This window comes from Diuraphis noxia, unplaced genomic scaffold (genome assembly GCF_037042655.1).
Source record: "Diuraphis noxia isolate RWA-SAM2 unplaced genomic scaffold, SU_Dnox_SAM2 contig0004, whole genome shotgun sequence".
Classification (NCBI taxonomy): Eukaryota; Metazoa; Arthropoda; class Insecta; order Hemiptera; family Aphididae; genus Diuraphis; species Diuraphis noxia.
In genome coordinates, this window is record NW_028301714.1 from 60,136,336 (window position 1) to 60,151,282 (window position 14,947).

General features: G+C 28.7%; 1 protein-coding gene across 2 annotated transcripts; it reads left to right on the forward strand.

Annotated features, from left to right (window-relative positions):
* The first annotated feature begins 1,439 nt into the window (after nt 1-1,439).
* On the forward strand, nt 1,440-14,907 carry LOC107166959 (alanine--glyoxylate aminotransferase 2-like). 2 transcript variants are annotated; one of them, XM_089225355.1, is made up of 8 exons: nt 1,440-1,611; nt 2,508-2,626; nt 6,704-6,938; nt 10,513-10,606; nt 11,109-11,323; nt 12,034-12,259; nt 13,313-13,560; nt 14,534-14,907. In XM_089225355.1, the coding sequence occupies exons 1-8, from the start codon at nt 1,553-1,555 to the stop codon at nt 14,697-14,699; spliced, it is 1,362 nt and encodes a 453-aa protein (XP_089081481.1). In that variant the 5' UTR covers nt 1,440-1,552; the 3' UTR covers nt 14,700-14,907. The 2 variants fall into 2 exon arrangements, with proteins under 2 accessions (XP_089081481.1, XP_089081482.1); XM_089225356.1 differs by lacking the exon at nt 2,508-2,626 and having other exon boundaries at nt 1,449-1,611.
* Nucleotides 14,908-14,947: the final 40 nt, after the last annotated feature.

Genomic DNA, 14,947 nt, shown 5'->3' on the forward strand with positions numbered 1-14,947 from the left:
CTATGGTGTAACATGTTAAAAGATTTGTTTCCAACTTATTATTTGTTAAATATTAAAAAGCCCATTTATTATTATACATTCCCAACTTCCCAAGTAGTATGATTAGAGTTCCATCATATGGGTTGATACATTTTTTTCATTATTTAAACATATTCCTAGCTAGTTTTCCTTTGTTGTTTCTTTTGGACTACTTTTATTTTTAGAATTATACTTATATACAATTAATTCAATTCTGATTTGTCATATGAATATGATTATTATATATATTATTTATACAATATATCAAATAGCTTATATTTTATGAGTATAATTATATCATATTTTTTTCCACCAAATAAAATTTTAGTGCCAGCATTATTGTAATTTGGGCCATTTATAAAACATTGGTTTTACTTTTAATTGTTTATATTTTAAAATCTATTAAATGATAAGACATTTTTTTGATAAAAAATTCATTGTTTTAATAATTATTTATTGTATTATTTTACTATTGTATATTATTATTATTATTATGATATGATATGTTATATCTTGTATTGATTGAAAGACATTTTTTTTTAAATTCATTAAAATACAGGCACATAATAAAATTTTATTCCATCAATTGTTTGTATTATACTGAGTGTTCAACAAGTGATCATATGAATAGGTTTATATTATTTAATCATTTTATAAGCTTGTTGTGAAATATATATATTTTTGTCTTATATACTATTATGATGATACAATTGTACCTGCAATATTGTATGTTCCGTTTAACACTGTATAGTAATTCAATTTTATATCAAGATTTGTTATTAATATACTATTATAATTAATTATTTTTCAATTTTCTTTATTGTAACCATGATTTGTTTTATGTAAGTTGAAGATCTAAGATATCATGTGATCGCCAAATACTGTGATCTACATTAAGCCGTACGGATATGTCCTATATTTTGATTGTGAAGTGGAGTAGTAAGTTAAACATATATATTATTCCGTTAATATCTTGTAAGTAATTACAATGAGAAAGTTATTTATATATGACTATTCGTAACTTTTTAGTAAAATATATTTTTTGAAAGTGATGTTCTCGAAAGCTTAAACTCCACTTGGACTTTTAATTATTATATTTAATTATTACTATGTCTGCCACTCAGTATTTTATATGTTCTAGTTTTTTTTTTTTACAATTTTATTATGATTATTATTATTACTATTATTGAGTCTATCTATATAACCACCACAGAGGTTGTAATATTAAACAATATATATATATTTTTTTAAATGCATAATAAAATAAATATTCAATATTACCATTTATGATAGATTAATGCCATTATGTGATTATACATATATTATTGTTGTGTGTGATAACTTGTTTTGATTATGTTATGAAGGTCATCCACTCTGTTACCATTTCGTAAATCTATGAGTATGTTATTATAATTAACTATAACTTAATGCAGTATTAAAACGCTCGTGTTCAGAGCTGTATCTTTTATTGGTCTGAGTAGTTTGTTTAGGAAACTTCTTAATATTTGTCAATATTCAACATAACAAAATTACGATGGAAAGTAAAAAGCTCACATTTACCGAAACAATCAATCTACGTAATAAGTATGTCGGGTAAGTGCTATTTTTAAAATGCAGTTTACTATATTATAGTCAATTAGTTTCTTTTTGATCTGGGTCCAATATTTGTTTTTCGTGTTTATTAATATCTTGTGATCCTCACGTACCTACTACCTGCTATTATTTAAATTTTATGATTTGAAAAATAAAAATACATTTAATTGTTAAATAGACTGGCAACATCTAACGTTATAGTTTTTTCGTAGCTACAATTTAAATTAAGCCTTAACAATGTGCGAGTATTTTGTTACTATATATCTAGTATCTACATCCTCAAAGGTCAACTTTCAATTTTCGCTTATTAAATACATATTAAAGTTTTGTTTAGTTATTTATTTAATTAATATTTCTTCTATAAGCTTTTACACCCGCTAAGTTAGTTCGTAGTTCTATACTTAGCCACCTTGATAGCTATAAAAGAAAATAGGTAATATACTGTTAGGATATTATTTAAGGATTTTTTAAAACAGCTTATTTACTTACTATAAAAATCACCCTTATAGCCATAGTATGGACAATATCTAATATATTACATAATTCCAAATGTCGTTTGATCAAAATTTAGTAGGTAATATTGAATATTTCTTAAGCATAAATATTAAATTAGCTGGGCTATAGGTGATTTTTAATTACCTACCTACCTAGTTCTAAAAAAAATGTTTAATGTATTTAATTTGGGCTAAACATTAATCGATTGAAAAAGTTTCACTAAATTTAATAAAATCAATTTTACACCAATAATTATAGGTATTCATTCACAAAAACTGTTGACATGAGAAAATAGTAAATATAATTTTTTTTATCTAACTACCTAATTAAATTTCAATTGACACTCAAATATCTTTTGTGTCTTCTGTACAAATAGGTTTGCTTATGTATGTATTTTTTAGGAAATCTTGCGAATTGTTTTATAAGAAGAATCCTTTGAAAATTGTTCGCGGCCAAGCACAGTATTTGTACGACCAAGACGGAAGAGAATACTTGGATTGCATCAATAACGTAGCCCACGGTATGGCTTAATAAACATTAGTAGGACGTAGGCTGTAGGGTTGTATTTATAAGTGTTTAATGGGATAAGCACTTGCACTAAAAAAAAAAAAATAGTTGCATTGAAATAAAAGAATACATTTTAGATAATAATTATTAAGTTATTTAATGTTTAATTAATAACAAGGTACTTGTCGTCCTGTATTATATGATTTTCCATATAAAATTCTCAAATAATCATAACAAATAAATTAACTAAATAAATTTTTTAATAAATTATTCTCACAGCCGATATAATATTAAATAAATAATTACTATATACATTGTTGCACACCGCTCGTTTTTATGCGTCCTAATTGAATGTTGTCTTAATTTTTAATGATTATTAGTGATAAATTCGAAACGACACGAAATAAGTACCTATCATTGATTATAGAATAGACTATTTTATAATCTATAGTACCTATGTATATGTAGGTGTATGTCTTCCGGGTAATATGTTTTGTATATTACCTATTGACTATTGTCTATTATTATAGTTGAAAACGTTTTTGTATTGTCTGTACCTATTCCATATTTGGTACATACTTGGTACTTAGTAGATACACTTATATAATATATATGTAATATGTATTAATATATATTATGTATACCAATATCTATATACTATATAAATAAATCTGCTAATTTGCAATACACCAATTAGGTATGCCAATGTAATTGTTTTAATGATCTGACATCTTAGCACATCTGAATCGAACACGTTAGTTCGTGGATATTTAAAATAAGTGTATGCAATAAGACACCTCTTAATTGGTAGACATGATTCAATGTTACAGGTCGTATTATTTTATTGTTATTGTTAACTTGACAACAACGATCGAGTTTACGAGTAGATAATATGGTCGTATATGTATCTACTATTTAAGTACCTTCCTAGTTTAAATCATAAGATGTAAGTAGTAAGTAGGTACCTACATATTAAGTATTAATATTAATTCAAAGTTCAAACAAAATAATATTATTTATCGTTGTGAGTCGTGAGACGACTAGTAGATTTCAAATATTAGGATAAAGGTATATCGTATATGTCTTGCATAATAAATCATAATACTCAAAGATTTCCTTGAACAGTTATTTTGTTTAAATCTATCGTCTAAAGATTCTCTTGGCTTTGTTTCTTTCAATTTTGACGTAGGAACCTATCAAGGTAATTTGTTTGTTTAATTATTGACACACTGGGGTCCTCAGTAGCGTACCTGTGAAAATATATTTATTTTTTTGTGGTGGGGGGGCATAAATTAATTGCACAACTATTTTTAAGGCTATAAATTATAATATAATCTAAAACTGTATTATAAATTATTGTTAAATACTTAAAACATGAATCATATACTACATTGATAAATGATATCAAAAAACACGATTTTAATCAGTGAAAATTAAAAATATTTATTATTTACATTATTTAAGCTGGACAATGAATTTGCATTACGACATCAAAAAACTTCTCGGGGGGGGGGGGGGAATGCTCCTGTTGCTCACACCCACAGGTACGCCACTGGGGTTCATACTTTATTATTGTATATTTGTATACACATATATATGTATGTAGCATTGTAGCCACATGTCTATGAAAACACCTGAATTAATATTATGATTACTAATAATCATTATGGAATTTTAATTTTATGCAAATAATTTTTTTATTGTATTATTTTAGTTACTGAGCGGAATAATACATGATTGATAAATGGTCTTACCATAATTTGTTTTAAATTCTGTAGAAATGAGTGGAGTGATGAATATATTGATTTTACTATTATGTGTGTTACTTTTTTTCTGCCTGTTAACATTTTTCTATAGTTGAAACAGTGTTTCAATTTTCTACTCCAGCATTTTTTTTGATAGGAAAGTGAATCTATAGCTAATATTTTGGTTGGTCAAAAGTAAATAATTCTTGGTTGTTTTCAAAAACATAAGGAAAAACAATAAATGAAAAAAAATAAGGAAAAACGGGGATTCTTAATTAAAATCAGTGTTTCAAATCGATTTAGTTATTTTCGACGAAACTCAAAAACGAATAACCAACAACCGTAGATACTATTGAATTTTTCAAAATATTTTTTCTCGTTTTTATCTATTTATATAAATTAAAATTTTTTCATGAAAATCAATAACAGTTGAAATATATTCTGAGGCGGTGTGCCTTCGATAAGAATCGTTGTTTGTAGATTTGTATGCTATGATTATTATTGAATTTAAACTGAACACATTCATTAAAGTGGTCAGTGACCTATTTAATGACGAAACACACTCAAACTCTACAACTCTACTATACAGTGACAGTATAGATAATAGGCGTATACTACCTAGGCGGTACTGCAACTTTTCAGTTTTAATTTTTTTATTGAACATGTTTGACATAAGCAGCAAAGGCCATTAGTCACAATTGGTATACACATTTTTTTTTTAAATTTTATGATATATATTGGTTTTTTTTTAAGAATTTGAGAACACGGCGGTCGGCGATGCTTGTAGCGTCCGGTCCGAGAGCTGCGTCCAACGTGATGGGTACGTTTGAATTTCTTCGTTCATTCGTAAATTGGCGGCATTCCGTGATTATGTGGCAGAATGTTAGTTCACAAGAAATGCACAGTGGTTTTCTTCCTTTTTTTATTAGGTATCCATGTGTAAGACGGGTGTGGCCGATGCGGAGTCTTTTTATGGTTGTCTTATCCCTTCTATTGGGGGAGAAATTAGGCCAGCTGAAGATTGTGTTTTTATTCTTCTTAGTTTAGCGTTTAATAAGTATGCGTTCCTTGATTTGGTTTCTTAAATTTGCATAATATGTTGTATAATGTTTAACTTTTGTGCGTCTGAGGACTTTGTTGCTTTCTTGGAATTTTCGTCTGCTTTTTCGTTACCTTCAATATTACTGTGTCCAGGGTTCCAGATGAGGAATTTGTTGGTTTTTTATTTATTATGAATAGTGTTTATACATTTTAAAATTTGTAATAATATGTATATAATAATAAGAATAACAATTAACATCATATTAAGATAAATTCCGATACCGTTGAGTGGTGGAGGATTAAGTACTTACCATAATTATTTTTTAGTTTTAATTATTAATATCAATTTCATACCTTTTTATTTATTTTTCCCTTATCTAAATACAATTATTATTATTTACCTACCATTAAAATTTGTTAGTAATGGTAGAGTTGCGATAAACAATGACAATTAAAATAATAAATTATATCATAATAACCTACCTATACTTTTATTGCTTATTTACTAGAAATTAAGTTAAAACGGTGTTATCTTGGTGTGGCACGGTTGCTGCAGTCATTTACTTGACGTGATTGAGCGTATATGCACCACGCACTGCCCGTTGCCACTTATTCCCGGATGGGTTAGGAACCACCCATGTTCTTAGTGGCAAATCGTTGACATACACGTATGTCAGAGACCAACTGCATCTTTTCTCAAAGTTAAAAAAAACTTATCTAAGGTCTATGTTTCCGCGGGTAAATTAATAATGATAAAAAAAATTAAAACTTTGAATTTACGAGTTCATACATCATACTACTATTAGCTTTACTTAAGAACTTTAAAGAGCGCTGGCACGATATTTTTGACTTTTGTGGTTACGATGAACTCGTGTTATATACGAGCTCGGAGACAACAACGCTTACGGGACATAGGGATTTTCACTAGGCCCATAATGGTTGATAAATCGAAGGTCCAGGGATAGGTAGGTACACTACTTTTTTTTTTTGAATTATAGTATTAAAAAATAAGTATAGGTTATGAAACAAGTTGCCCGATATTTATCATTCGGTAAATCAAAATAAATTTTCTACGAAATAATTTTATAAATATTGTTTTTCACGCCAAAATAAATAATTGTATGAGAGAGATCATTTTTGTGGTTATCGAGTGAAGTGATCCGCCGCTTTGTGTGTCATGGAATTGTACAATTTTCACATGTAGCCTTTTAAACATTTTTCGCACAACAAAATAAGAGCCTATCCGCCTCTACTCTTATCTATATATGCAGCGTTTAACGTATATTATTATGTGTTGTTTGCAGTTGGCCACTGTCATCCGGATGTGGTGAAAGCGGGCGTAGAACAAATGCAACAGTTGAACACCAACAGCCGGTTTCTGCACGATAACTTGGTGGTGTGTGCGGAGAAGCTTGTGTCGAAAATGCCGGAATCGCTTTCCGTCTGTTTCTTCGTCAATTCCGGTTCCGAAGCAAATGACTTGGCATTGAGGTTAGCCCGTCAACACACCGGCAACACCGACGTCATCACACTGGACCAGTGAGTTTATGTTAAATTCAATAATACTGAATTGATAATATTATAATACCTAGCTCATGCCTCTAAACTGTCTCGGTTGCTAATTTAAGTGACCATAATATTTAGGCATTCGTAAGTATGTAGCAGGTGATCTTCTATTATGTATGTGACAATGATCTATCGCAATATTCAAGTACAAATCTACAGTTTGATTGATTATTTTGCAATTGATTAATTACTATTGATATTTATTTTTATTAGTAATTAAAAATGACGAAAACTATAACAAAAAAAAAAAAAAAATTATCAAGTAAAAATGTATTAAAAACATGAATTGAACAGAATGACTATTACCTATATTAAATTTCTATTTTATATACAAAATTATTATTAGAATTATTAGATGTACCTACATGATCGTAATCAACTACCTTTAGGAATATAAAATTATCGGGATTCGGTATAAATTCCGTGTACAAATATATTAAGTAATATCTAATAGGCTAACTAACATTGTAAATAGGGTAATTATAATACGTAATTAATACTATACCTTACCTAGCAAAAACGCATATTTTGTAGACTCTACCACGATTACCACTATTACCTACTAAAAATTAAATAAGTAAGTAACCGTTGAAAAATATTTATAAAATTTGATAGATCACCTGAAAATGACGATTGTAGTAAATACTACCAATACTACCAATGGTACTACACATTTATAAATTGAAAGGTATAGAAAACCTACGACCCTTAAAATTAAAGGGTACAACAACTTCTACACGAATATTTTTATTTATATAGAAGACAGAGTCATGTATTATTAGGTTGGGCTGGTGATGGCGAGAGGGTAATTTGTGGTAGAATATTAAAATAATGAAATTATTTAATTGATTGCGCGTGATGGTGAATATTTAGGTAATTACTAATTACTAATTACTAATAGATACTTACTTCGAACCACATAAAAACGATTTGCCAAGACAATGAATGTTTATTGTTGAAAAAAAATCATTTTGTCATGTTATATAAATAAGGTATTTATTTACATTTATGTAGGTAAATATTTAATTCGGCCAAATTAATTTTACATTTGATAACCTTTGGCCTAATATTCTGTGTCGTATTCCGATAGAGAATTTAACGATGTGAATAATGTAAAAATATATTATACTATAACTATATACCTCAAGATATTCTAAACTATTATTGCAAATAATTAAGTACCAATAGTTATAGGGAGCTATTGTATTATACCATTGTAGTTCAGTTTTTACTGGTGACTATTTTCTTTCGTGTTATTTATATTGTTAAATTTGTTACTATATTAATTACCTTATACATTTATCTTTGCTGTTAGTTTTAATACTTTATGTGATTCGATAAAATCAAAAATAAAATATAGGAAACAGGTTTAAGAAATATTGTATATTTGTTCAACAATATTATATTTTTATGTAAATAATTTGTTTTTTCCTCAAATATTTATACTTCAGCATATTTTATTGTTGTGCAACATTGACTTAGTCAGGTGTTAGTATTTAAATTGTATAACTGCTGACGAAATTACGCTCTTTGTATATAAGCTATATAGATAACAATATTATCTCTAAGAATATTTTCTATTTTCATGTCTGAAGTGTGAAAGGTTAAAATATAATACCTAGCAAATAAATTATTGGCATGATTAATTAAAACTATAACTTATCATAATTATCGAAAATCATTATTCGATAACGTAGTGGTTCTCAAACTGTTTTATTCGTGGAGTCCTTAAGTTTCTAAAAATAATCGACAGAGCATCCCTATACCATGAATTTCAATTTTTAAACTAAAAACAAATTATTAATCTTAATGAATGATCATCATTAGGCAATGTAACTAACATTATTGAATTTAATTTGGAAGTGCCCGCGGAGTCGCTAGACCACTGTCGTGGAGTCCTAGGGCTGAACTCCATGTGGATCACAGACTCACAGTTTGAAAATCTTTGTCATAACAAGTTTAATATTTATTAAGTTTATATAATTTAAGAGATCGTTTACGTCTTATTTTGATCAATATTTATCTGTGTAGACAAACTATGTTTAAGCCGTCTTTAATCATCACAATCATGCATATAGGTACCTACATTTTATCATTGATTATAAATAACTACTAGTATTTATAATCAATGATTTTAGTAATTATTAATTACTAATTTTTATGGTATAATTGTTAGTGGATTATTTGTGAATTAAGTACCTAATCAAACTTTTTTTTTTTACATTTTTTAACCGAGGACTGGGGCTGGCACTGACGTCAGTCACTTCACCCCCCCCAGCCCTCATAGTTTATTGAATTAAATCACATCATATTTTTGGCCTCAGCCCGGGACAGTCCCCCTTCCTGGCGACCTTACACGTTTGTAATACATGATCGAGACTTATGGTCTCCTAGATTTCGCTTTCAGCGTACAACATAAATAATAATAAGACATTGACATTAGTGCTACACGCGTGCTCGCTGCCTCTGCCTTTCCTTTTCCTCCTTTTTCTGCATCACTTGGTGGATGAAGTCCTCCATGACATTCCACCTTTCGGTGGATTCCATCATCACCCCGACCATCGTTTCCGCCGTGATGTCCTCGCCAATTAGTGTGTTCATAATTCTTCTTCTTCCGTACCACGTGTCGCATTCGAAAAGTGTATGGTGGGCGTCGTCTGTAATACAGACTCTGTATGGTAGCCACAGAACATACACTCAGGTGACGGTAGCTTACCGAATCGATGTAGGTATCCCGAAAAGCATCCATGCCCTGTGAGGGCTTGTGTTAGGTGGTACTCTACCATACCGCTCGTTCTTTTGTGCCATCACTTAATGTTTGGTATTAGCCTATAAGTCCTAATCAAACTATCAGAATATTTTTAAACATAATATTTTTTTGAAATCTTTAATAAGTACATAAAATATTAATTTAAAACGAATTTAAGTAAGTATGTTTAAAATTTAAATCAGCAAAATTGAGTGGCTTAAGGCCCTGGAAAAATGTTGGTCCACTAATCCTATTTTTACATTTTTAAGGACCAATCTAGTGATTGCTTGGAGTTTAATTTATATGTATAATATTTCTTAGAAAATATATCCTATTTCAGAACGCGGGAACAGTGTATGTTTTTTTTAAAAATGTTGTTTTGTAATGATTAAAAACATTTTCAAAAAACGTCAATATATATTTTGTGGTAATGCATAGTGTTTACTATCAAAACAATTACTTTACGTAAATATTTAGATATTATGTGGTTTAATACTGCAATAAATGATTAAAAAATCTTTGTCAACAGAGTTATATTATAATGGTATTGAATTTATTATATTGGTTTATGACATCTATAACTTATAAGTTCATAACAACATATAATATACGAGATATAGGTATTTAATCGCAATTATGTATAAATATATTATACATATGTTTGTGGTTAATTATTCATTTTATACCGATATAAATAATTAAACGTCGTAACCTAAGTTTAATAAATAAAAATATATTAATTTTATAAAATACATCACTGTAACTTAGAGTTTGAAAAAATATTTATACATGTTTCAGTGCGTACCATGGTCACTTGACTTCACTAATTGACATATCACCATACAAACTAAATTTGCCTGGAGCTCCAAAAAAACCAGATTACGTGCACATAGTATGTATTTAAAAATAAGAAATTTTATAATATTGTTTAAAATTATTAATTTCGATTTTATTCAATTTCATTCTAGTACCTACTCTCATATATTCTTTTTATCTATCATAAATATTAATATAACTTATTAGTTATTAATATTCAATACTCAATTTGGCTTTGCCATTTAATAGTTTGCATTATACTTTTTTACGATTTATTTTTATAAAAATGGAAGTTTTAATCTTGAAAACCTTATTTTTTTTTTATCCAAGGTTATTCATGTTTTAACTTAAATATAATTTAAAAATAGCCCTGACATTTTATTTTCTTAAGAGTTTAAATTTTAGTGGATTCTTAATGTTTACAAATCAGAAAATATGTGATTTAGTTTTTCAAGATTGATTTTAAGTTCGAAGGTCATTTATATATTTTTTTATTTAATTATGTCACTCTATAATGATTTATTATTTTTCATGTATATATATAATTTAAATCTACACTACACGTTGTTACCATATAGGCTCCAGTTCCGGATGTATATAGAGGTAAAATAAAAGCTGATGAACATCCCGACGAAGATATGGGCAAATTGTATGCTATGGAAGTTAAAAAAATTATTGACGAAAATGTGATTGGACAACGCGGTGAACAAGTGTGCGCTTTCATCGCAGAAAGCTTACAAAGCTGTGGTGGCCAAATTATATTACCACATAATTATCTGCGAGATGTTTACACGTAAGTGACTTGAATCTCAATTAAGTTCAAAAGATTGCATAAAAAGGTGAAATAAATAGTTATAGATCATTCGTTACGATTATTTCACTGTTACATGTATGATGCCAGTATTGTTAAAAATTTGAAACACACTTTTTCAACTAAAATTTGGTAAATTTATCATCAGCTTAAGGTTCAATTAGAAAAAAATGGCTTGAAATAACTTAACTAAACAATTTTATCGTAATGAAAATGATGAAATATTTACTATATTGTTGCTGATAGAAAATAAGTTGTAAATCAACGAATTTGTTTATTGCACCTAACTAAAGAAAAGCGGATCTGTAGTCTGTGCTCTATAGATATATTAATTGTTCACGAATTTACGAGTTTTTCTAATCCTATAAACTATAAAGGTTTAATATTTTGTATTTTATTGTTTAATAGCGAACCTTAAGTTGCCTATATACGACGCCGAGAGAATGTAATTTTATGATATTGAAATGTATTTAAAAAATGTAAAAAATGTTACGATTACCAAGAAATCCTAGTATTAATTAAGACTTACGATAAGTTCAAGCAATATCAGTATTTTCGAAATCGCGTTTTGATAAAACTGATATTTTAAATTGAAAACGTGTGTGGTAATATAAAAATTCTTCGTATACCTATGTAAATGGTCGCCAGACGTTTTAGATAATTACTAATTAGAGTATTATTTTTGATTTTAGATATGTGCGGGAAGCCGGTGGTGTGTGTATTGCAGATGAAGTTCAAGTGGGATTCGGCCGATCGGGTACGCACTATTGGGCGTTCCAGATCGACGGACCGGACGTATTACCCGACATTGTGACCATTGGAAAGCCAATGGGCAATGGGCATCCGGTGGCTGCCGTCATCACCACGGAAGCCGTGGCCCGCAGCTTCGAAGCCACTGGTATTCAATATTTTAACACGGTGAGTAAAAATAAGTGTTTTTTTTTTGCTATAAATCGTGATTTGAGTGATTTGATGCGTTTTTATTTGATCCATATGTCAAGTCTGAAAATATGTAAATTAGGTGCGTCTCAATGGAACGCCACTAGTTCGCCGTTTGTTTCTATTTAAAAAAAATATAATTGTTAGTTTGTTTCTTTTATTTTGGTTACCTAAATACTGTATTCGGTATATATGTATATCTATATGGTAAATATACATTCATATATATTATATATAAATAATTTATATAATCATGAAGAAATTCAAAAAAAAAGTTATCTATCAAAATAGTCAACAAAATAGCCCGAGTATATATACACTACAGTTAGGTTAGGCCCTTATATTATGGTTGAAGATATTATAGTAAAATATTAATTATTATCTATGTAAGATTTACGTTGAAGAGTTTTTTACTCTGTCTGTATAACATAAATATTTACAATATAATATACAGCATCACGACATTGATAATATAGCCCATACTCGTTTTGGGTTTTCAATAATCCTGTATCAATGTTAACACGTATCAAACACATCATAAAGTTTATGCCTCATTATTTACAAAAACATCTTTGATCGAACCCAGAATTAATAATTTAAAAAATGATTTGCTGTTGCTACGACTGCATTTGTAGTACTTAAATATTTTCTAAAAATAAATTATACAACAATTTCTTCAAAAATTCACCACTCAAGCGCTGTGTATTCCACTTTCAGTAGGTACATGTATATAATTAATAATAACATTCTTTTTTATCAATTTTGATGTACAAACATATACCTGTTAGTAATACGAGTATATAGTGACGAGGATCTAATGCAACCATGTGGAGCCATGTGGAGCCAATTCTAAAATCCTATAGCTACTCACATCATCCACGATTATTATTAATATATTATCATAATATTATAATATGTATGTACATATTATCAATAACAGATTATTATTGTATAGTGGTGTTACTCCGCTATTCCAACTAGGATTCAAGTTAATCCAAGTTAACGGCGAAAAACTCTCGTGTGGTTTTTCAGTACGGCGGAAATCCCGTGTCGTGCGCAATAGCCATCGCCGTGATGTCCGCCGTCGACGAAGAACGGATGGTGGACAACGCCAAAGACGTGGGCGGGTACCTGCTGTCCGAACTCGAAAACATGCAACAAAAGTTCCCGGACGTGATCGGAGACGTACGCGGTGTCGGACTGTTTGTGGGCATAGAACTGATAATAGATCCGAAAACCAAGACTCCGGCCACGGCGGAAGCCCGAGATGTCGTGGACAGGTAAAAGCCAAATGTTGTTTGTCAACGTGCGTAAAATGTCTCCTGAGGTATCATTATTGCCTCCGTTAAAATTATTATTATTTTTAAGGAACCAGACGATTTTATTTTAATTTACAAATATTAAACATGATTATGGTATAGGTATAAAAGTTATTTTGATATAAAGACTTCAAATACATATTTTAGCTATTTATAAAAAAAAAATTAAAATAAACTCACAGAAACAAGTATCGGTCTTAAAGGGCTCTTGCCTGGTATATCATAGACGAGTATAGACAACGAGTATTTAAAAATATTGTTTTTATTATCTATATATTTGTTTTTAAAAACTCATAAAAATATAGGTAGTCAAAAACTTTTTGATTTGAATTTATTTTAAACGTCCATTTGAAATATATATAAAGTACGTATAGCCGTACAGGTACACTGAACGAAAATTCATTAGTAAATTCAATAATGATTATTTATCATTTATTAATAAATACTGCTATGTTAAAATAATAATTATTTTTTTAGTCTGAAAAATATATTATTGAGTTAAGAAAGTTCATAGGTAAAATCAACAAATTTTATCGGTATAATTAATAATATACCCAAACATTAATTTAAGAAAGAAATACATTGAATTAATAAATAGTTTATTAAATTTATAAAAACGCATTTTTAAATCAACATTGGTTTTTGTTAATTTTATACAACGGATTTAATAAATTTAATCATTATTAAATTCATAATACTGTAACAACAAGTATGAATATGTCTAAGTATACTTTACATTTTCCATGTGAAAGGTCTGTCCTAGGTTTGCGCTAGCGAAACGATTTTCTCGGTATATATATAACGTTTAATATGAATATGATACTTCGCGAATTTATGAAATTAAAACTACATATTATTATGTATCGCTAAATGGTTTTTGAAATATTTTGGTAGGTTTATAACATTTATTATTAACGTACAAATTGTGTTTCAGAATGAAAGACGAATTTCGAATATTGGTCAGCAGCGATGGACCAGATGTGAACGTTATTAAACTGAAACCACCGATGGTGTTCAGCAGAGCCAACGCCGATCGCTTTTTGAAGGCGTTCAAGACAATTATATCAGAAATTAGGACACAACGGTTTCAACTTCTGTGATTTATTTTATGCTATCACCTACTATAAATGTAATTTGGCATAATTATCATAACTGTATTTTTTAAATATATAGGCCATGATATAGGTAATATTGAATATATGTGTAATAATTTAAATGTTTAACTGAAAATATTAAAATAACGAGCACCGAAGTATAAATATATATTTTGTATTAGTTACCAATATAAAAAAGTATATATTTTAATAATTATTGTTCGTTTATGTATGTATCGATGTTTATTTCTGTG